The following is a 24,889-nucleotide window of genomic DNA, read 5'->3' on the forward strand; positions in this document are numbered from 1 at the left end:
TGCCTCCACATTTCTAGAGGGCATTATAATATTTGGGGGGTAGAAATTTACTACAGGAAAGAAAAAATGCAAGCACCACAGAGATGATCTAAGGGAAGGGCTAGTGGCAGAGTCACACAGATGAACCTCACATGAGGGAGTTCAGCCATTTTGGCCCATGGCAGCTGTTGGGAGCAGGAGTAGAACAGCCCACCCTTTCTCTTTACGAAGTCACACTCTTCTTTTCCAATAAATGATCAAAACAAGGTAAGTCCCAAATTCACCAACCACAGCTCAAAGAACAATGAATGCTTTGTTTAAAGGAAAAATGTGCATCATTTTGACCCCAATCCTCCATAGAAGCCTCAATAAAGATTCTGTGACACTTTGTGGAAAAAAACATTGTATTTGATTTACAATTAACAGGATTTACAAAATAATGTCAAAAGAAACAGATTAGTGGTGGAAGTGGAATGCCTTTGTTGATCAAGGAGTAGTTGGCAAAGCATGTTTGATGCAGAACTCTTCTGTACCTCAGTCCTAAGAACACAAAATAACTTACATTTCAGCTACGCTGCGTATACACAAATGCAGAAGTCTAGCAAAAAAAATCAAGGCAAAAAACAGTCAATGAACAGCACTCGGATGGGAAAGTGACACCGTGATGAGCGCTTTGCCTTTCAGAAGTTCGGGGAAAGCCGTTCACAAGTTTGAGGATATCTTCCATAAAGGATAAAGTTAATGAGTGAAACTCGCTGCAGGACACCACAGAGGGAAGGGAGAGATGGCAGCAGAAATTGTGTTATCTTGCCAAGAATCATCAGAGTCCAGGCACTCAGTTGGACAAAAGAGCAGTAATGAAAAGGAATTAGTACAGATGGCAGTGTTACAATGAAATGCTACTTCACTGCCAAAAAAACAAGTCAAGAAAGGAACAAAGTTCTTTGATGTGCAATACAGCAATTTAAGAAGACGTACCTATTTTTTTTCAGTTGTATAGAGCTTACTTATATTGTAAACACATATTATAGTTTTGATAAGTTATTTTAATTTCCACTGCTATGGGTTATGATGTGTATTCAATCAAATGCAGCATTCCAAGGCTTGAAACTGAGTGGTATTCAACTATGTGGGTATATGATTTTTCCAATATCATACTAGTATTGTACATCACAAACACAATAAAAACAATGGTGGTATTTCTAGGACAGTTCCAAGATTCAAATAAAAAAAAATCATCAGAACCATTCCAATACGATATTATACACAATCAAATCATGTTAAACAACACACTCTTGGCAAGCAACTAATTACAGGCATTCTGCTGGTCATGTTTTCACAAAAGTCATTCAATAGCACATAAATATTTTTTCTGATCTGCTTCTCTTTACAAAACCATTCATCAGATTCACAGAATTAGTACAAGTAAGGCACATTAGCATATAACATAAAACTCACAATAAGAACAAAAGGTTGTAAAGTGTTAACGGCTAATTTCCTTTGCAGTGATTTCTGAATCAAATTAGGATTTATCATCAGAACCCTTCTACAGGGGTGACATGACTTTTATGCTCATCACAACCAACTGTGGTGGGTGTAATACCACACGTTACCATAGATATAAATAATTAAATTAATTAAAAACAGTGTGTGGTACACCAAAGCCCATTCCAAGTTCTTAAAGAAAAATCATAGACACGTCATTTACTATGTTCATTATGAGCAGAGAGTGAGTGATTTTAGAGTTATAAGGAAATTAATTTCCAGTTATCAAAATAAAAGGGGATATTGCATCTGTTTCTCCAAATATGCTATTTTTTATTTCCTAGTACAAATATTGCTTAAAATATAAAGGATGCTATAGAATTGAATTTACTTGCATAATGAATTCTAAAAATGCTGATGCTTCAGATTATACTACTTGATTAAATGAACTAAAAATCTTTTGTCCCTTCCCACCTCCCAAAGGACTTCCCCACCCACAGAAGATTCATTTACACACAACACAATTTTAATTAGAAGCATAATTTACAGTAAAAATTCTTTACATTACACCTCTGCTATCAAAAAAACATGAAATCTTTTATTTAAAGTGGTAATTATACATTAAAAAATAGAACACTATTTCCTTAACAGGAAGAATGAATTTGAACATCTTCAGATCAGATTTCTTTATTGCGGCTTCTGAGTCAAAGGTCTGTCACTTTGTTCTCTAATGCAGCTGCTATTTGCTGTAAACGGAAGGCAAGCTGCATTTTTTGTGCAGCTTGGTCCTCTTCAAGTGCATTTATGATCTAAAAGAAATAAAACCAGAATGTTTAGAACCATCAGGGTGATGTATAAACAGCCATGGTTCCAAAACCAAATACTTGATTATATCTTGGGTTTTAAGAGTCATAGACATATATACCATATAAAAATAGTCTTTCTCCATTGTGCCTCCTCTGGTTTCTTCTAACGCACCACAATTAAAATTCTGTCTCTAGCCATCTATTTAATGTAGGTCATTATACTGTCACTAGGTTGTTATGATTCTCATTCCTGTGTTAGCTGAACAACTTCAGAAAGAAAGGTGCTTACAGATTTTTTAAATATTACCCATATACAATGGGCACAGGCAGGAGAAAGCTTTAAGTGACACTGAATTTTTGATTGTCAATTACTCCTAGAAATAATACGTTTTTTTTTTTTTTTTTTTAAACTTATGTTACACCCTTCATCCAGTAATTGAAAACAACTTTATGCATAATAAGAAAGCCCTTCCCCAGGGAACTTAGCATTGCTCTCCAGCTGTTATCGACAACTGGTAAATCTGGGTTAGTCAGTGACTTGGTACAGATCTGAACAACTCCAAAAGTGCTGTGAGTAAAATTGGGAACACAACAGCACTGGCTAGAGTCAGGGGGCTGCAGTCGTCTAAGTATGGATGAGAGTCCACCTTAATGTATTACAGTCTATTAGCAATGCTGGCCAGTAAGTAGTCCACGGCATTCTCCAATTGGGCCTGTGAGATGTTAAATATATGAAAAAGCACAATACAAAGTCACTATAATTATAAAAGTTGAGATGGAGAAGGCCAAATAGGTCACTCAGTCCATCCCACCTGCTGTTAGAAGTTCTCCTAAAGCTTGTAAAATCTAGTTTTATATGCAAAGCAAGTAGCATTTGTACACCCATTTTGGAATCCATTCCACAATTTCTTAGATTTCACCCAAAGGGTGTAATGATAGGGTAGATTCTGTTTCATCACATATTGTTTATTCCCATAATTCATTTATTTGCATACTCTCCCATTGGACAAAATACATCTGCTAACCTAAACAATTAAATATTGCCTGATTATGTGCATATCATCTTTTAGCATATTTTAGTGCATAGATCAAGTCTTGAAAAAAGAAAGACAAGAATCAGTTAATGAATAATGGAAATACTGAGCAGTGCACAGAAAGATTTTCACTCACAACAATTTATTATAATAGTTTAAATTATGAAAACCGATTGTAATCTGGTGAGTGATTACATATGCCTTTTGTTTTAAGTTAAATAAGTACATTTCACTTTTTTAAGGTATACTTAACACGTTTCCTGTCATTAACTCCTATATTGGCCATATGAGATCGTTCAGTCAGAGGCATGTTTTAGAGAAAGAGAACTGATTTGTTACATGTGCAACTATTTACACACATGGACAAGTGTAAGGACACAATGGGCATAAAATGTGACCAAACAGCAACTGTCATAGTTTGTGATTTATTTGCCAGTGAGTCTTTACAGCAGACAAAGAGTGGAGCTACTTGCAGTACAATGCTGCATTATTATTGGGAATTATGCTAATCATTTCTAATCTAGTTACTTATTTTTTCCCCTGTTTTGCTGATTATATTTATTTGTAAAATTGTGTGGGGAAAAGAGGCTACACGAATAACAGGAACCTAAATTATTCCTTTTCTAAAACTGATACTTGTCAATAAATTGTATGTAAACAAGAGTCTTTACCTCTGTTTAGATACTGTATTACAACAAATGCAAGAACTTTGAAAATTCAATTTTCTTGTCACTATTTTTCTTTACTTACTATTGTACTTTCAGTTCAGATAATGAAAAATCAATGAAGTCACAATCCCTTGAGATAACCGTTTCACTTTCAGAGGCTGTAAGGCTTAGGTGTCAAACAGAACAGCAAATTTGAGTAATATTTGCTTTAATGCCTCTTTTAAAGACAACGTGGAAAAACTATCGAGACTGATTTTAACACCACAAAATATAAAATTAAGGCAAATTTGCCCTGATATTCTCTCTTAAATATAACAACAGTATATCTACTTATAAATGATTGTATCTTGACTAAATAGTTTAACAGCTTCCCTGGTGAAAACACTTTATAAACTCAGGTATGAGAAAGTATCCACATCACCATTATCAAATGCTGGACAGACCAACAAAGAGCTGTTCCTAATATGCAATGCAGTTTTAGTATTAAAGAGGAGGGCAGCTGCAAAATGCTCCAATTTATGCAAATTAAATCTTTTTCACATAAATTAAATCTGCTTCATCTCATGCAAATTGTCACAGCATGGTTTCTCAGGTACGATCCACATGATTTCATAAAAGTAGTCCTCTATGATGTTCTACCCAAAAAGGGATTTTCTGGTACAGAACATATAATCATAGTTTTACTGATCTTCAAACTGAAGAAAATTAATAAAATTGCTAAACAACAAATATGGCCCTAATATTTGACTGCAGCCAACGAGCACAGGCTGCAGTCCGGAAGACGCATGGAATGGGCTCTGCCTTCTTTTCTCCTCCATACTTTTGAAAGTTGTTCTAAATGACAGTGGTTATTGATGGTTGGGTTTTGGCACTGGTCAGACCATCTTTTTCTTGACTACTCTATATATAACCAGTCATAATACAGCCCCTTGCCTTTAACAGCAAGTGTCAGTGAAAACAAAAACTACACTTAGGTGCTAGACAAATAGAAGAGTGAGATCACATGTGCTGGCTCCTTATGGATTCAGCATCTGCTCTTATTGGCTTTGATTAAATTCCAAGAGCTTTCTGGAGACATTTATCACCATGGAAACCTTTGAATGGAAGTTTCCTTCTCCTTTTCTGTTTTCAGATTAGAAGTTTGGAGAGCCATAGCCCATCTACATCCCCTCTACATTTGTATGTTCTTTGTTCCCACCTCCATAAGGCCTGTAGAATCCAAGACAAGTTTCAGACAGAATCAGTCAGCAGGCTTTTGAATCGGTCCATATTCGGTCCATATTCAAGAGCAGTTTTATCAAGTTTTCTCTTGGTCAGCCACTTTGTTTGGAACAACAAAGTGTACAGTAACAAGTTATCTTGTACTTTACATGTATAACTGATAATAAAAAAAAAAGCACCCATGCTTCCACCTGCAAAGTCAAAATTATTTTAATTGGCCATTCCTAATGGAAAGTACTAATTTGACATTCAGTGTGGCTTCTACAATTGCACTTTAATATACATATATACACACACGCGTGTGTGCATTAAAGAGCAACTGCAGTTTATTCTTTATATGCAGTTTATATATGTATTTTATTCTTTATCTGTCAACTACTATTCTTCATCTTCAGGCCTGACCATGATGTCACTTGCAAAGACAATAATAGTGGTTAATAAACAAAAGGCTCTTTCATAAGGATTTTTTTTTAACCAGTGTAATTGCCAACTGAACATTATAACTGAAAAGCTGGACCTCGTCCTTTACCTGCTCATCTAGGAGTTCTCAGAGAAATCAGTTATTTACTTAAACTAATATTATAGTCTTTATAAGTAGTTTTGTAGCCTAATAAACATTAATATTATTAATCTGAGAAACTTACCTCATCATAGTATTTGTTAGTATACTGGTAGAGTTGATGTAGAGCCACAAGTGTATTTAAAGAATCTGTGTGTGCCTGTTAAAGCAAATGACCAACACATAATTAAAACAGGAACATGGCCAGTTAACCATCATAAATGAACACGTATGTGAGCATCAGGTTCTGTCTAACCTTTTTTCAATACTCAGGTTTTGGGTCTCTAAAGCTTTTGGTAGCTGACAGCATGGGAATGGAAAAGGGAAGAAATGTTGCTTGATGATTTGCAGCACTTAAGCTTTTCCTGCTAGTACCTTTTCAGCCATCAAATAACTCTGCTTAATGCAGGAGGTGGAAAAATATTTTGAGCTAGAGTATTAGTCAAATCACAGATTATTTCTCATCCACATCTGCTGACAATATGGGTATGTGCACTAATGAAACATAGTTAAAATCTGTATATTGTCCAAGTTATTAAACACTGTTTTTCCCAAAATATTAAACATTGGTTCTATCAATGTCAGTTGTGTTTGAAATCCTTTTCTTTAGAGCTTTTCATTTGAAACAATTCACAGTAAGCTACAGCAAAGGTGTAATTTATCAAAGTTTGGAGTGCATGTGTGTTTGAAAAAAAAAACAACACTCCAGTCATAACGATGGATGGGGAGGCTTCTAAATCGAGCAGAAAAAAGAACTTTATATTACATCTTTTCTAAAAGCATTTTTAACTCTACTCAAAGCATGCCAAAACCACCTAAACAAACAGGTTTTTACTGAAACATACCGGGCCCAATTCCCTCCTGCCATAGTATTGGCCCTCATACCAGATACACAGGACAAGAAAATAGAGGGAAGGTAGATGAAGATAGATACCTATAAAATAAGATGACCTGCGTGTGTGGCGGTGGGGTGGGGTTGGGAGGGGATGGGATGGGACAGGACAGGAGAAAGACACTCAGCATACTTTGTTCAGTTTTCAGGACAAGAAGGCTGATTTCACTCTTACCCTAGAAATCTCTGCTAAATGTGTATTCATGTCCTGGTCACTTACAGGTACCATTTGACGAATACCTTTGTAGTAGCTGTAACAAAAAAATTTTAAAAATTATTTCTGTGATAAATGCTGTATATGTAATAGCGATACCATATTTTGATCTTACTATTATTTTAAAATGCCTCCTGTGTAATGATATAAGGGTTGCTTCCCATAAGAATAATGGTCCTTTCAGTCATTCTCTCTCTCAACAGCCTAAGGCATTAGAGAAAAGACTGTACCCAAATGTGACCCCCCCCCCCCCACACACTGCCAAGGAATAACTCAGCTGGTAGCAAACCCACACTTTGAAACTTGTAAGGGCATAGACTTACACAGCTGTTACTGCTAGCATAACTGTCCCTGTACAATTAGAAAATAAAATGTGAACAATTTATTCTGTTAAAATTGACTTTGGGGTTTAATAATTCTCAGTTGTGGAAATGTGAGCATTTGTCTGGTATCAGGCAAATTATATAGGTGAAATGAAAGACCCCCCAATTATACCTGTTTCACTCTAATGCAAAATGAACTAAGGGTCTTAAATAACTTGATATATCATGTGTATGTGTGTGTGTGCGCGCGCTTGATATATCCTCACAACTATATTTCATTTGAACATTTACCAGATGGGACCTCAGCATTTTCCCTCAACACACACAAATATTCCCCTGCTCTTAATTTTAGCATTTGATGTTAAGTCATTTTATCACCAAAACTAATTTTGTCATCTGCTAATTTTGTACACAGAAGCCTTTGCCTTTGATGAATAAGAATGAGTGTTCTCTTTATACTTACTCTTCCACCATTTTCTTATAGTTAGAGATCTCTTTTGCATAAAGTAACTTGTTACTTGGAGAATCCTGGAAAATATAATAGCCATATTTTGACAATCTAGGAAGATGCTTTTTGTCAGATTGAATTTTAATGTATATAACAGAATAGAATGCATGGCATATGTCTTATTAACAAAGAGATATTATTAACAAAGAGAATTTTTCCATGCTGCATGAATGGGGCTATTTGACATAATGAAGATTAAAATTTTCATGAAAAATTATAAAATTAATACAAAATTACTCAAAAGAAGAGACATGAAAATTTTGAGCTCTTATATTGCTCAAAAAGCCTTTGCAATAATGCTTCATGCACTTTCTAAATATCATTGGACAAGCTGAACTTTTATAAAGCAAAAACCTCTGATTTTGGAAGTTTTTTCGAAAAAGCAAATTTTTACCAGCCTCTTAACCAGCCTGATGCTAGCTTTGTACTAAATGTTCAAAAAGCTGTTTGTCCAACATTTCCTGTGAGCAGGGGTATTGCCTAGGACAGTGGCACTTTATGGCTTGTAAAACATGAACATGCCCCTCGTGTAGAATGCAAATTACTTACTCTGCTTAATTTGTGCTCTGTTCTTGTGCAGGCATCCATGAAAGTCTGTGCAATGACTGACAAGGAAGCATCCACTACTTCATGAACATGAACGTCGAAAATGAAATGGGGATTTTTCAATATGTTTACCCAGAATCTAAGAGGCAAGCTGCAACACAAACAAAAAGATAACCAAATACAGTAAATATATTCCAGAGAATTGACTTGCAAGCTTTCCACTGTGACCTCTTCAGTACATTTTAATTTGGTTACGCTTCCTAACTTTAAGAACACTAGGCCAATGGAACAAGTTGCCTAGGGAATTTGTGGAATCTATTTCATTGGATGTGTTCAAGAAAAGGCAGAACAAATATCTAGGTACAATGCTTTAGAAACCATCTCTAGAATTGTTTGGTGTGGGTGGCCCTTCCAACCTCATATAATTCAATGAGAAATGATATTTATTATTTTGTTCCCTGTGCTCTTTTATGAAAAGACAACCCCAGAACATCCCGAATGGTGGACAAAGACACCAGTGTAACTGGAGAATCTATTTGTTCCTTTTTTTACCTTACCAGCACTTGATTACATTTTGATTTGTAATAATTTAGCATGGGTCCCTTTTCCTCGCATGGCTGTGGTGTAGCCCATGACTAGCAGTTGGGGGGCACTAGAAAAGATCTCCTCATTATAGGTGTACTAACAGAAGATAACAGCTTTAGAGACCGGTACCTAGATCAGGGCTTGCTCACCAGCATGCCCAATGGGCCCACAAACCTCCTGGGCTGCATACTGCATTGGGGAAAGAGGCAGACCTGCCTCATGCTGCATGGTGATTCCTGGCTGCAGGCTTCCCCAGTACCATGAATTGTGCCACACTGCCCCACGCTGCCTATTGGGGCCAGAGGAGGCAGGGGGCCCTAAGACCCTGGCTGCTACTGCAGCCCAAGTGCTGGGGGCAGCAGCAGATGGGTGGGAGCCTAGCGGCCAAACTCCTTGTGGGCTGCATGCAGTCAGCCCCAATCTAGATGGTAGGTTTGGCTCTATTCTTGCATTTATAGCCATTTTAACCCCCTTTGGTTAACATAAATATATTGTTTTAATTAAAACCATTTTTGGAATTGCAATTGACAGGGTAAATGCAATCATTTGGCAATCAAGAAACTGGCTAACATGCCTCATGGTTGGCTAACACTACAAGGCCATCAGTCAGCTGTGAGATGGAAGCCAGGATCCTTACTCTGCTCAGGTGAAGAAACTCTGCCAGGGAGGATTCTACTGCCACATGGCAGTTTTGGGTGCAGAGAACTTTTTTTGAACCTCCATACATCTACAGCAGGGTAATGTGGGGTGGGAGGCTTAAGTAGAGCATACACATGCACACACACACAAAGCAAACAGCTGCTTGATTAATAGCTTCTGCTGGGACTGTGAATAGCAATGTAGCCAGCCTTAACGAGGTGTGCTTCCTGAGCCCAGAGTTCCAGGATGAAAGAGCAGGCATGCTTAATATATTTTAAGAGGCATCTTTAACACAGAAATCAACAGGATTTGGCTAATGTTTTGTGCCATTTCTCAAAATTTAAATGGATGCGCATATTACCAATGGGTGCCTTAAGTGGCTTGCACTGTATTTACTTTTCACTTTGATCTGTAGTTACAGTACCAGCATTATCAAAGATTATGGTACAGTTTTTCAGCAGTCTAATTATTTTGTTCATGCCTTACCTATTTGTTTTCCAGATGTGAATGGTATCTTCATCCTTGATGTCATGCTTTTCTGCTTGCTCATCAAGAAAGTCAAAGAAGTATTTCACAGCTGGTGGCACAACATGATTTGAATCAAGTACACTGTGAAAAAAGTTTTCTACAAATTGGTGAAGCGTACCCTGAAAGTGAATTTAAAAAAATTATAATTTAGTCTGCATTGGGAAACAGTGTTATCCTAGGTTCTCTTTCCAATTTACACTAGCACTTTATGTTTATCACAGCAAATGAAGGCCTTGGTCTGAAGTATCAAAGGTGCAGGAGGCATGCAGTGACAAAGCAGATTTCCTCTTCTATGTGTAATGATCTTGCAAACAGCTAGACAGTATTAGAATTAGGAAAATAGTCTTGTGCTGTTTTAAAGGAATTTGAGATTTCAACAATTGTTGAATGGGCAATACAGAAGTGTGATTTCTGGACTTAGCAAATGAGGGAAGGAAGACACTAGTTGCTAAACATATTAAGATGCCTAAAATGCATTTATAGGTTAAGGTTCTTTCAGACATAGAATGGTAAGTTTGATAACAGGTTTTTAATCCGTTTTGTAGCCCAACTTCATGGTACACAGAGAAATATGGCAGATCATCACTCTAGCTCTCTTTTGATATCAGATCATTTTGCAATATCTTTTTGAGTACAACATAATTTCACATACGAACCCAAAACATACAGCAAAGCAAACATCAAGACAATTTATTTCATATGACTTACTGGATTTGGGGCTACAACAGGTTTGGCATTTCTGCCCCAATATCTGGCCCAAGTTACAGGGAAAAAGAGGGGTGTCCTTATAAGTACCATGCAGCTGCCCAATAACTTTCTCTTGCTTAGGTATTACAGATCATGACCCCCAACCTTACATGAGTTCTAGGAGATGATTCCAGAGAGGTTGCAGAATCTTCATTCTTAGAGGTTTTTAAGCTGTGGATAGACAAAGCCTTGCCTGCGATAATATAGTTGAGGATGGTCCTGCTTTGAGCAGGAGGTTGGACTCACTAGATGACCTTCTGAGGTCCCTTCCAAACCTAAATTTTCTATGATTCTGGCATACAACTGACTGAGTGTAACACAACTCTCACCGGCCTATGTTCTTCTTCAACTGTGATCCTAATTAAAAGCTCCGGAACAGAGAGTTTTCAGTCAGGAGAGAGGACAGAAGTACTGCCCACAAATTACTCCTGTAACTACATGGTAAGTGAAATAGATCCCTGCATGGTCCTTTGTCTCTGTGAACAATTCTTTGTCCCAGTCTTGTCTGTCATTCAAATGCAATTTATGGTTATCAGCTTCCTGTAGGAAATATACCTTACCTTATTTTCCTCTCAAGTAATCTTCCTAAAGGCACATTATTACCTGAAGTACTGAACACAAAATTCATAAACGCATAACAGACTTTCAAAATTTCAGTCAGAATTATGACTAAGCAACTATCATTTTGTTCTCATGAACTGCACAAGGTAAAATAACTGCTTTCCTAAAAGCACCGTCTAACAATGAAGTACTTAATCCTACCTTCACAGAAAGAAGTCTTGTCAGGTAGATTTCTGTAATAGCTTTGGATCTTTCTTTTTCTTTCATGCTTCCCCGTTTGGATTTCCCTTCATCAACCTCATCTACTGGCCGAACTAGATGCCAAACCTTATTTTCATCTTCCAATAATGCATGCCCTAGAAACAGCAATGGTAATATATATCATCATTCAAGGGACTTAAGTGACTTAATTCCTGCCTACCTACCCAATACTCTATCCAAACAAAATCAGATTGCTAAACTGTAAGCTACTTAAGCTGAATGACGGAAATGGAAATCAGCTGTATGGTCAATTTTTGTTATTAAGAGAAAAAAGGAAAACACTGCATGTTGGAAACACTATTTAAAAAAAGAACAAAAAACCCCCAAACCAAACTCTCACGTATGGACACCTTCAGAGGCTGTTTGTACCTAGAGATGCACATACAGAAAACGATTCCATTTATCTAAGTTTAGCTCACTTGTAACCCAATGGAATAAGTGCACTACTAAGGTTTAAAAGTGAGATTCTACATAATTGTTCAAATAAAAAAAACCTTGCAAAACCAAATGGACATAGTGCAATTATTTAAATGTGTAATCAATCTATATTAAAAAAGACTAACTCAGTGCAACAAACTTTATTAATGCACCATTAGAGCCAAGGATTTAAGTGCACAATACTTATGCAATTTAAAAATTAAGCTTCAGAGTGGCTGTAATTCAGTTACAATGCACACATATATTTATATTAAGGTATAAAACGTAACAGTAATGTAAAATAATATGTGCAATGGGGCTGAATTACGGTTTTTTATGGGAAACATAACTTTGAATTCTGGAAGACTTCAGTGGTTTAAAATGCTCAGCTATTCAACGGGTCTCATTCACCACCTACAATTTTCCAGTGGAGCAGGGCTGCTAATTTCAAAGCCTATGCAAAATACTACTTTAATGTAACCTTAAGGATTCACTATGGGAAAGAACAAAGAATTAGGAGATGCAAAATTATGCTTCCCAACGGCTACATTAACTGAAACAGAGATTTTTATATAGCGCATAAAGTAAGAGTTAAGGAAGAAAGAAGGGGGAAAAATCCATGTATGCAACCTGGCCAAATTAACTTTGCTGTTGGAACTTAAACTTGAATATTATATTAATTATCAAATCTTAATGTCTCTTTTAAATTCGTTTTTTTCATTACTTGCTGTTAAAGAGTTCCCTCTTACTTAATAATGTTACCATTTAAGTACTCTTAATTTGATTTTAAAGTTCATGTTTCTCTGAGGTAAGTGTGGTAGGAAAGCATCAGTTTTGATCTTTTAGATATTGTTTTGCTGGAGATGGAAATATAAGCTAGAGTTCTATATTGCAATAGCTGTGATTTCAGTGGCAGGAGAAATTTCACAAATATTTACAAAATATCACAGAATGCAAGGAAAAATTATGCTGTGTCCCCAGATTATGATTTTTAAGTGCACATTATTTACTCATGTAAATGAATAGATGAAAACAAGCTATTGTAAGAAGGAAACTATTTTTCATGTTTAAGTATACAGGCTGCCCCATACGCTGCACACATTTGTTTTTCCTTGGTTTCAAAGGTCTACTCTCCTCCTGTTCTCTTGACAGTACAGAACAAAACAGCTTTAGAGTAAACACACAACCCCACTGAGTTTACAGGCATTACTTTCACCTTCATCACAAATGTATTTGGCCCATGTTCATTTACTGGCATCATAATTGGCTGTTGGTGATGTAATTAGCATTTAATAGAAAATTAGGGCCTCAGAGAAAGATAGCAAAAGCAGGTGAACTTTTATAATGCAAAGATTCTGCTTTATGCAAAGCATGAGAAAATTCTTGAACATTTGTTAAAAAAAGGGAAAAGAAATTCAGAACATGAGGCAACAAAATATATTAGCAGGATAGTTTCCTAACAGAGCATTTCCATGAAATGGCAGCTGCTTTTATCGGCTCCCCCAGTAATAAAATAAGTAAATAAAGGCTGTAACTCCTTGAATTTATTAGGTGGTTGATATGCCTCAGGATGTTAATGGCAAGATTCCCCACCTCCCTTTACACTTTTTTTTTTCTTAAGTACAAAAAACAATTCCCTCAGCCTTCTCTCAAATATCCCATTTAAAAGCAAATTTGAGGGTGACAATATAGACAATGTGTTAATGTATGTGAAAGATTATGCATAGTGGCATAAGCTAGGCAGAGTGGATGTTAAGTGCTGTACAATTTGCCCAATACAGATTAACGAATGAGCAACTCTAACCTGCAACTATCCTAACTACTCCAGACCAAAGCATATTATGAGGAAAGATGACAGTCTTTTACTTAATGATCTAAGTCCATGATTAAATGGATACTCAAACCCAACAAGCAAAAATATTTTTAATGTTGATCCAAGATCAGGATTGAAACATATCTTTATTAGTGAAAGACACTACCTAATAAAAGGCATGATATCCAGTTCTGTATCTCTCTGATACAAAGCTGGGAAACAGAAAGGAAGACTGTAGAGTAGGTTGAGCACCTTGGAAAGACAGGATACATGCCTGCCCCCTGGAAGCCCTGCGCTGGCTTCACTGCCATGGCGAAGCACTCCTTAGCCTCCCGGCAGCACAACTGTGTCACTACTGCCCCTGCTGCTGCCAGGTGGGCAGGGGGTGCCTTGCCACGGGAGTGTGGCTGGCATACATTTCCTGGCTGTGCTGATGGCAAAACAGAGCCTCATTGTCCTCCTGCACCGGGTCCTGCTCACTGGGCAACAGTGAACCCAGGTGGGGCACGACAACAGGGCAAAGAGTCCAGAGCCCAAAGCAGGCAGCCTGCACCTGCTGGCAGTCTGCACACAAAACTGGGAGGGCCCTGCCCCAGAAGCATGCACACACATGGCTCCAACCAGCCTGAGGCTCTGTCCTACTCCCTACCTGTTCCTGAAGCCACACATTCCCACCCTGGCACTGGGCCCCAGGAACCACACTGGCTGGGCAGTGCCTTCAGCCCCAGTCTCCACCCCATTCCCTCCTTCACTATGAGGCCTCAATCTGTCCCCTCTCCCATAGACTTACCTGCAGGAAGCTGCTTTCCACTGATGCCTGGCTGTATTCCTGGCCATGTGCACATGTGTGTGGGCACAGATGTATTTGGCTCCTATTGCCTACTGCTCCCCCCATCCTCTTGCAAGCTGGAACTCTGCCAGCTTGCAATGGGAAATCTGCCATCTCCCACGTTTCCACAGTGAATGGAAAACCTAGATCCCTGCACAATACTGGGAATCCAGGACAAATGCTGTCCCAGAGTCATTCAGCCCAGGACTGGAACTTGATGTTCACATTTCAGGTCTGTCCTGCCTAATTAGGGATGGATGGTCACCCTACTGTAGAGTGAAATTTGGATATGGTTTTATATTTGTGTTGCCATTATGATTTTCATTGCAAAAGTGTAAGTTAATACGACATACTTTTGTCATGTTCAAATTAAAGTGAGTAGGATATAGGATGTTTTATGCACACAGACCTTATAATTCTCTGCCTGTCATGCAAGTGTGTGTGTGTGTGCGCGCGTGCGTGTGTGCGCGCGCGCGCACGTGTCCATGTGAGCCTCTGGTCCTTTCTTATCCCTTTTTATGCAAAAAAGCATTTCACAAATCACTGTCAATGCTGGCTGCTGCTTTGCCTTAGTTTTGTAATATTCTCTAAACTTCCAAAAACAAAGTAGTTCATTGGATATTTCTAAATGACCAAAGGCACTGATGAAAATGGATTAGCCATTGCTACATAGTTTTCTACGGTCGGTCATTTTTAATGTGGGAGAGAACATGGGGTATAAAGAAGATGGATGATGTAACACAAGTATTTGGGGATCAAAATCAGTCTTTGCAAAGGGACCAGCAGGCAAGGTCCTCTCTTGTACCAATGAATGTGATGTGTATGACTAAGTAGTTCATTTTGGAATGTGAAACATTTACTTTCAAAAAAGCCTCTTCACACCCAACATTGTTGGATGTAACGGTATAGTCAAAGAAGAAAGCTTGAGCTAGGACTCTCCACCAAATGAAAAGCTGGAAGAAGGAGAAGCCAGGCCTCTAAAGGTTTAAACATAAACCTCTATTTCTCTGTATTTAAGAACTGAAAGTTAAAACACACTGACCAGTATTTATCTTACTGTTTCTGAAGGAGCTTCTAAGCACCATCAGAAAATAGTTAAGTAAAAGTCCCAAAAGGAAGAAAGTTAAACCTATCAGTACATAGTTCTGCCTGTAAAGATTGCTTGGCTCACCTCTCAATCCTAATAAAAATACATTAAAAATATGTCTGACAAGTTTTTATTAAATAGCAATGTATATCAAAGCCATCAGCTGTTAGGCATTACAGATCCCACTGAAAAAAAATAATTTGTATTGTTTCCATTCTGTTTGACTGCACAAAACTTGAAAGCTCCTGACTCTATGTTCAGCAAATATATTAAACAGAATAAAACCGTTAGATGAAGCAGATGGTTTGGCATTTAATGACAGACACAGAAGCAGTTCAAATACAAAAGAACGGTAAACTTGGCAATTATTGTCTAATAAATCTAATTGCCATGCCATGTACAATAATGGTACACTAGTAAGAGATACTTTAAATAATCAGTGTCAACAAAGCCACATAAAATAAGGATTTAAGCTTACATACAGTAAACATTAATATACAAACTTAAGTGGGTTCTGGTTATGTAGGGAAGCAGGGAAATCAGTTAATACTACATTGGATTTTGGTTTTGTCCCAAAAAACTTACTGGAACATTTGGATCAGATTCAGAATGCTTGAAAGGAAAAGCATCGTGTGCAAAGAAAGTGGCAAACAACGAGCCATATTCTGAGTTAAGGGGAGGCAGCTAGCACATTGCATTAGGTAGGACAGTTAAAATTAGCTTCATATAATAGCTGCATCAGGGATCTGGAAGTGAGTAAACATGGTAATGAAATTTCTTGGCAATACTGAATTAGAAGAAATTGCAAGCTCAGACGACTAAGGAATAATAAAGATTGGATACAAAGAGATTAGAAATATGTGCAGAAAATAGCCAAGCAAGATCAACCTGGGAAACCAGAATAGCTAATGCACCTGGTAAAAAGTCATCTTATATGCATTCAGCAAGAGGGAAAAACCAGGGAAGCAGTAATTCTGAAAGTGAGTAACAGTGCATAGGGACAGTGAAAGGTAACAGTGGGCAGGAACTTACATGAGGTTGCAAAACTATGTGGCTGCAAAAAAAAGGCCACCATAATTTTGGCTGCAGATACAGATCATCATGCCACAAAGCATGGAAGTAATTAACGTCTCATATCTCCAATGCAGTATAACTGTAGTAAGTACCAGACAATACATTTCCACAATGGTACTGAAAATTTGGATGAGTTTGGAGAATAGAACAAAAGGACATACACAAAAAACTAGAACTCTTGGTTCCAAAATGATACCTTTTATTAGACCAATTGGAAAATGACAAGAAAATTGTCCTTTTCTGCAAGCTTTTGGGATTAAAGTCCCTTCGTCAGGCTCTGGGAAAAGTGTAGATGGTACAAGATGGTAAAAAATCCCCATAGGTACGAAATAAATTTCATCTGTAAAAGGTATCATTTTGGAACCAAGAGTTCTAGTTTTCGTACGTCTTTTTGTCTCAGACCAACATGGCTACCAAGTACACCCCTGAAAGAACAGAACAAAACACTGAAGGGTTTGAAAGGACGGCTTCCTGAGGAAAAGTTAAATTAATAGCTTGATTAAATAGAGGGAGGAGGTGAAAAGTAGAACACAGAGACAATCAAAACTGTGTCTACAAATATTGGAAGCCAGTAAACAATAAAGCTAGGGACAGAAATTACACATAAACCAGTTTAAGTGATCAGAAACTGGTTTAAACCTGTAAAAGAACAGATATTCAGTGCACATAAACCAGTTTGAGAATGTCTAAAACTGGTTTGAGATAAACCTGGTTGAATGTAGTATCAGACTTAACTGATTTGGCTCAAACCAGTTTATGCAAAGTCTGTCCCAGACACCTTGCTGGTTTAAGATAAACCAGACACCCCCAGCATGCTGTTGGGCTGGATGGGGCTATCTGCTCCACAACAGGGCTGGCCCCTCCCCTCCACTCTTTAGTCAGAGCAGGGGCAGGGTGTGCCCAGACACTGGCCTGCCATGGCTCCTGTGGCATATTTCTCTCTCTGCTCCCTCTCACCCCGCCCCTGGCAAATCCTGGGGACTGCAGCTGCTGTTTGGCAGCCCCAGCTGTACCCCCACGGCTTCCACTTCCCTTTGAAGCATATTTTGGCAACTTCTTGGCAACTTCTTTACAGTGAGGGTTGCCAAAATATGGAATATGCTTCCAAGGGAGGTGGTGCTGTCCCCTTCCTTGGAGGTATTTAAAAGGTGATCGGACAGACAACAGGCTGGGGTCGGACTCAGTGATCTAATAGGTCCCTTCTGACCCTAACATCTGTGAAACTGTTTCAGGGGCTGTGTCCCAGCTTAATAAAGTTCACTCAGGTAAACTTAATAAAGTAAACTTTTCCAAGTAGTTTGCCTGTATTGTCTCTTAATCCCATCACTTCCAGTATCACTATCAATTTCACTGTATACTTCCCCATCCTTAGGTGAAGGTGAAAGCCACATCACTTGAGGCTTTGGAATTGTAGCGAACAGAAACATTTCAAAGTCTACAGTAGGTAAGAATCCTGGACTGGTATAATATTACCTTGTGGGCAATCTCATCCGATTTGGAGGCCTACACAGCTAAAGATCAGAACAACAATGGCATTTGTTGCACTTTGGCTTGAATTCCTTGTGGGGGGATAGAGAAGTCAAATAGTACTTACTTTCCCCTGGGATATCTTGCTGATTATCTTCTGGCTGCTGGGAAATGCCCATTTTTGACAAGATAAGAGTGGCACCATCACGGACCTTTGAGAAAAAAAGAGAAATTATTCCAGGTATCATTAATGTGGGAAGCACACTGGAAACTCACTGTCGGTGATGTGCAATAGAGACCAGAAGCACCTAAGCAGGTGCTTCTGGCTATCCACATATTTTCTTTCCCTTCTTAGTGGGGTCTGGATCTTTATCAGCTTTGGCACTCTGAATGATCAGGGTCAACAAAGCCATGTAAAAGAAGGATTTTATTGGACCAGGCCTTTAATCCTCTCTCCCCTGCCCATAAACTAGTTCAGGTGTGACTCTCACTAGATAGGAGGGTCTCTCCAAGGTTGCTGGTAATGTAGAAAGCTTATGTGATACTTATAAAGTAGTTCATAAACTTTTTGTGCAGACCCTCTTTACAGGAGTGGTTTTCACTATGAGCTGTTTGCCTGCCTCCTGTGAGAACATTTCTGCCTCTCCTAAGCGGCAGGACATCCACTATTATAAGGGCTAGGTAGTATAAAAAGAAAAAAATACAAAGGATCAAAGGTTTTTGGATAAGATGATGAACATACTCTGAAATTCAAGGCAGACTGAACAAACACAACTTCAATACCCACCCTCCCGGTCCAATCAAAAATACTGATATTTATACATCCTATATAAACATGACATAGGTTTTAAAAATGATATACATCACTTGAGGGGATATGGCAAGGATTTGCCCAAGCTGGAAGATACAGTAAGCTGTTATTCTGTAAAAAATCATCTTTGTTCTACCACAAGTTCTGTGACTCTTAAAATACATGAATGAATCAACAGGGATGAAGCAGAATAAAGAAAACAGAGAGGAAGTTTCCAGAGTTGGAAGGGTAGGCAGGTAAAAAAAAAAAATTAGGTGCAAGAAAATCCTTGGACAGGTTTTTAAAAATCGAGAGGGCAATGTAGAATTAGACTGGATGGAGAGGAAGCAAATGAAAGTGCTCAAATTTTGTTATATGTTTTTAATATTTTGGAGCCCTTAGCAGAGGCTTAAACAGATAACTTTCTCTGAAGGCAAATAAAGATTTTATTTATTGCTGATAAACAATTAAGAGATGTAAACAACTGCTCTGAAACGCCTTCTTACATTATAATGCATCAGAGTATTGATACATTTCCATCTTCCGTCTCTCTGAGATGTTAAATCCAAATCTGAGAGGATCTGTGCCGTAGAACCCGGACGCCACTCTATAGAGTAATTAAAATGAGAGGAAGAAAGAGAGGTTTTATCCATGTGAAACTAAAACAGAAAAATAAATATACCAGTAGTGTGTTCATTTTTGAGGAGCCACTGAAGCATCACACACTATCAAGAGAAAAATCATGGTTTAAGACATTCCAGTTTGTGTGTCATATCCTGTTTTCTTCCTCATTTCATATTACACAACTCTGCATGAACTTGTTTTAACTTCTATTTATTTTCCATGAAGTTGAAATCTCTTGTTTTGGTCACAGCAATTATGAGATGCATAAAATTCCTATGATATCCAAACCAGACAGGATTACAACTTCCTGTGAAACATGCAAAAACTATTTGCTTGTAAAAACACACTGAAGCTTTTTGGGAGAAAAATAAACCACATCCCCTTAAATTATGACATCAGTGGAAATGTTTCAAAACTAATTTATAGACAGCTTATTAAGGGAGTAATAAGTTGTAAATACTAAGGTCAATATTTTCGGAAGAAATGAGTTACTTTGGAAGTCTTAACCTTTAAATGCCCAAACAGAAACTCTTCCTAAGTGACTGACTCTCAGAAGCTGGAGGCTCAATGCTTTCTAAAAATAAACACCCTTTCAAGATGCCCTGTTTGGAACTCAAAAATTACCAAATACATGATTAGCTCATTGTTAAATGGCATCATGACTCTCTCACATTAAATAATTTTATGTCATCATTATCATGCTAATTAGTAATAAACATTTAATACTTCATAGTTTCCGGCAGGCATTAGGATGTATTGATAGATAACAATATGCTTTTTGTGTATTTATGATACCAGGCTAAAAAATTTAACAATGACAGCTAATTTTATAGTATTCTTCCTTAGGATACAGGAAGTACCAGAAGTTCTGGTTCAAAGTTGTATCCAACTTTACATTTCAAAATGAAAATACTGAATTGCTTTTCTTGCACAAACTGGAAATATCAAAACATCAGATGACTATTTTACCTGCTATAACTACAGCAGCAGAAACAGCTACCTACCAAGAACAACACTGTCAGCTTTTGGCCACTGTGAACATGGCAGATTTCGATAGACTTGGTCTATGATTTTTTCCTTTACTTGAGAAATAGTGTCACAGTTCAACACTTTCACAGGTATAGGTTCAGTGCCTCCATCTTGCACAAACACATTTACTGTCTGTAAAAGAAAGAAAATATGTCTAGTTATTAAAAAAAGATAATGATGTAACATTTGAATCTGTTTTTCTAGATGATTTGGATCCAGACAGTGTCTAAAGCTCACTCTGCAGTCTCGTAACTGCACAGCAACCTACATCTGCAGTGGGAAGACAGATTATCCCCAGGGTTCTGCACTGTTATTTAACCTACTATTTCAGATTCTAGTCCATTCTTTCCTTTACGACACAACAGAAAAGGCACAGAATGGATTTCTCCATTTTTTTAATATTTATTATTCCATGATAGTCTTGGGAATTTATTTAAGACAAACTTTAAAATAGTTGGAACCTCTACTAAACGTGTGACGGATGTAACCTGACAGGTAACCTAATGAATTCAGCTTTGTACCCAAATAGGAGACAATTTGTTATTTCTTTGACACAGTAAGTCTCACATGACAACAAAAGGGAATCTCTTGGAAGGTGCAACACTTTTAAAGTTACTGGACTTATGAGAGACTGATGGACTGAAGGAGAAACATCTTGAAAAAAGGGCAGGGACCACACAGCCTTCACCTAAATGGAAGGGACCTACCGTCCAAGGGTCAGCAGGGTGCAAAATCTTGGAGTCCTCATAGACTTTATGCTGCTCTTTATGCTGATCTATGCATTTATGTAGCATAGATGCCTTGATACCTCTTATTTCTCATTTGATAGACTGGTAGCTTAAGCACCTTAGTTCTTAGATATGGTTGTGATCACTACAAACCCACATGTAGTCAAGATACATAGGCTGCGATGAAAATCTAAGCTTCAGTGATTAAGTTACAGCTCAGCATTATTTTTACATACTTAAGAAACTGAGCTGTGATGCAGTCAAATTAAACCTGATTGTATTGTCCCTAGACAGAACTTACAAGCTAATCATGATATTTCTTCCTTTCCCTATTTACTTTGTTAATTATACATGATTTTGCTGTCAGTTCAGTATGCAGTGTGACAGTGCAACAACTGATGCATAACACATCCAGCTCTTAAACAAAAATAATTGTACAAGGGATAAGTACCATGTACAGTACATTTCCATCATCTCTTAGTTTCAGGCAAGGTACACAAATTAAATTTTCCATTAATCTACCTCAGGCCATGAGTGATCCCATAAGGGCTTATAAAAATTCAGACACAGTGTGGCACAACTAGCACAAGAATATTTTTAAACAAGAAAGGCAGAAATATTATCTTAATATTTCACAGGAATATAGATGTTCTACAAAAAATTACATGTGGGTTTATTATAAATGTAATTAGTGAATGCACCGAAATCTGGAATGAATCCTTCTAACGTTCACAATGAATATCTGAGTATTTTATTTGGCTCAGATTTGACTACATTCAGAAATCATCACTTTTTTGATATTACATTTGACGATCTTATTACAGCCATCCACTTATGACTTAAAAGATACTGCTTAACTTAGAAGAATTATTGCTGGAAGTCTCAAAATGTATGTACAATCTTGCTCATTATGCATAAGAGAAAATAAGCAACGCTGTATAATCATCGAGGGGTTAGTTGTTGTATTATGCAGGTCAGACAAACATGAAAACTCTCATAACACCAAAAATATACATTTTAAAATATATATTTTTACCTTCATCTAATTCACCCCATCTCCTAGGCTGGGGAGTCAAATATATGACCCATGGGCAAGATTCAGGGCACAGAGTCGCTGTCCATCCCACTGGCCTATAGGAAGGCACCAGAAGTTGGGTCATTTGGCCCCTTTGCGCAAACCCACTGGCAGTGAGCCAAGTGCTCTGCTGCCAGGTCCCACATTTTTGCTGCCCCTGTACTGTCCCTGGCAGACTCGGAAATGCCCCCACTGCCAGTGGATCCTGAATGGCGGCTGCTGCCAATGGTGGACACTGCTACAGTCCTCATGCCCGAGATTGCCAGGAGGTCCTCCATCCAGATCTGGCTGGGGGCCCAGGTGAGTCTGACACCCCTCTCCTAGGTACACTCTGCTTACAGCAACTGTATGAGAGAAATTCATTAAGCAATCTTCTCTCACTGTCCCTCCCACCCAAATCCCTTTAGAATATATAAAACGGGGTGTTTTTAGCCAACACTTCATAAAAGCTTTTTATTAATGTTTCTCTCCACACCACAGATGTGCCCATGTATCTCTCACAGTCAGATACTAATGGAAATGGCTGCTAGCATGTCAATAAAAAGTAAGAGCAATCACATCACAGAGTGACTTCTAAGGCACAAAAAAAAAAGAATCCTGTGCTGCTCTTCCAAGGATACACAGTATATTCTGGTAGATCATGTTTCAAGTGGCCCAAACAGGAGACTTCAATAGCAGATTACAACACTGTCCACACAAACCAGTACCCTGATTCAGACTGCTAAAGTGGTGCAAGTCAGGAGCAACTCCTCTGAAGTCAGTGAAATTAAACCAACAAAAAACTGTCATGTGAAAGAATTTGACCCTGAAGAAGCTCAGATCCAGGGACTTGCTTTAACTAATCTATCCAGTTCATAGCTGATCACCTGTATTTTGGCTCCCATGAGCTCTTAAAGAATGTGCTATAATCTTAGTGTGCCACATTTTGGAAGATTCTATGTAATTAAATGATTTTGAGCCAATGTGCTGCTTACCAGTTGTGTGTACTCTACGTCATCTCCCAGTAACCCAGTGTCATTCAAGGTATACTTGGCTTTCTTTAGCACAGCATCCACTGGGCCTTTTTCCACCTGATGTTTAATAGCCTTGAACAATTTATAAAGAGGTTCTCCTGCATTGTCCTGTTCAAAAAAATTAGAAAGGGAAGATATAATCAATGCCACGTACTTAATCATTAAAAAAAAAGAATGTCTGCAACAGATTTCAACCCTTACCTTCAGATACTGGTATAAACAAATAGACATCCAGTTAGACAACATCCTCTCTACAACAGTTTCTGACCTAAAAAACAAGTATATTAAAAACGTTTACTGACAAAGCATTGTTTTTTTTAAATGGTGCCTGAAATAAAATATTTGTATTCACTTAGCAGCAGGCATTGTCCAAATACAATGATTTCCCCATAGGTTCTTGAAAGCGTGTGCTCACTTTAGATAAGTGCTTGTTACCATTCATCATTCTTAGATACTTTCAGCTCATTACTTTTATTGAACAGCCCACATCTTTTATTCAAAATAAGAACTGTGCGTCTATGTAGTAAGAAGAGGTGCCAAAAAATCTATACTTTAGGTACTGGAGGAAAAAATTCTCACCATAAATGCAGAGCAAATCCTAGAAGTGTATATAGGAGTAAAGGGGGTGGAAACCTGCACAGGCTGGAGATGCCAAAGCAAATTGTTTGATAGCATTACATTGACAATGTGGTGTAAATGCTATATAATTTAGTGTCAATTAGATAAAAAGTATAAAGAGTCTAGTGCTGCATTTATCATCAGTTTTTCAATAAACTGCCATAGTTATTTGTTCTTTCAAAAAGTGATTCCTATTTACTGCCTTTTCCTGATTTACAATCATTGTGATTTCTATGAACAATATTTATCCGGACATGTACATAACACAGAAATAAATACCATGCTACAAATAAAATAATGTTACAAAAAAACAAAGGAGTTCAGAAAACAAGATGGAAGTATTCAAACCTTCTTAGCATCAGCTTTGGATTTTTGGCCACAACATACTGCTCCATCAGCTCTAAGAACAATGTTCTCATGATGTCAGTATAATATTCTAGCTTTCCATGTAAGGCAACAGTCAGCAGAGATGCAAAATACACTTTTGCTCGGGCAGAGAACTCCCTCTGGTTCTCCAGTGTGTGAATAAACTAAGATGGAAAACAGATTTAGCAACAAGTCTGACGTGACAAACTTCAAAAACAGCGTAAGGCTTATCTAAACTCTGTCTACACAGAATAAAATGGCCTTACTCATCTTATCACAACCTGAACAACGAAACTAAAACTTCCAAAACGTCAGATAAATTACCCGTGAATAAATACTGCCTACACCTGTTTGAACACACTGTCCTAAGGCTAGTAGGAGTAACCTCACTTATGTTTTTATG

At 37.8% G+C, this 24,889-nt stretch overlaps 1 protein-coding gene across 5 annotated transcripts in view; it reads right to left on the reverse strand.

The window, feature by feature from the left end:
* Positions 1-364: 364 nt before the first annotated feature.
* Positions 365-24,889, reverse strand: part of PLXNB2 (plexin B2) — a 350,959-nt gene continuing 326,434 nt past the window's right edge. For all 5 annotated transcript variants that reach the window (XM_090042147.1, XM_090042148.1, XM_090042149.1 and 2 more), the window contains exons 26-38: positions 24,469-24,650; positions 23,704-23,770; positions 23,464-23,610; positions 20,662-20,818; positions 19,540-19,640; positions 18,371-18,455; positions 11,497-11,651; positions 9,946-10,106; positions 8,239-8,386; positions 7,645-7,709; positions 6,820-6,895; positions 5,838-5,912; positions 365-2,273 (exon numbers count right to left, since the gene is read on the reverse strand). In XM_090042147.1, coding sequence (XP_089898273.1) covers positions 2,169-2,273; positions 5,838-5,912; positions 6,820-6,895; positions 7,645-7,709; positions 8,239-8,386; positions 9,946-10,106; positions 11,497-11,651; positions 18,371-18,455; positions 19,540-19,640; positions 20,662-20,818; positions 23,464-23,610; positions 23,704-23,770; positions 24,469-24,650 — 1,524 coding nt within the window. In that variant the 3' untranslated portion in view covers positions 365-2,168. The remainder of the gene's footprint in view (positions 2,274-5,837; positions 5,913-6,819; positions 6,896-7,644; positions 7,710-8,238; positions 8,387-9,945; positions 10,107-11,496; positions 11,652-18,370; positions 18,456-19,539; positions 19,641-20,661; positions 20,819-23,463; positions 23,611-23,703; positions 23,771-24,468; positions 24,651-24,889) is intronic.

Source organism: Crocodylus siamensis, chromosome 4 (assembly GCF_052110815.1).
Source record: "Crocodylus siamensis isolate JL-2025a chromosome 4, ASM5211081v1, whole genome shotgun sequence".
In the NCBI taxonomy this organism is placed as follows: domain Eukaryota; kingdom Metazoa; phylum Chordata; order Crocodylia; family Crocodylidae; genus Crocodylus; species Crocodylus siamensis.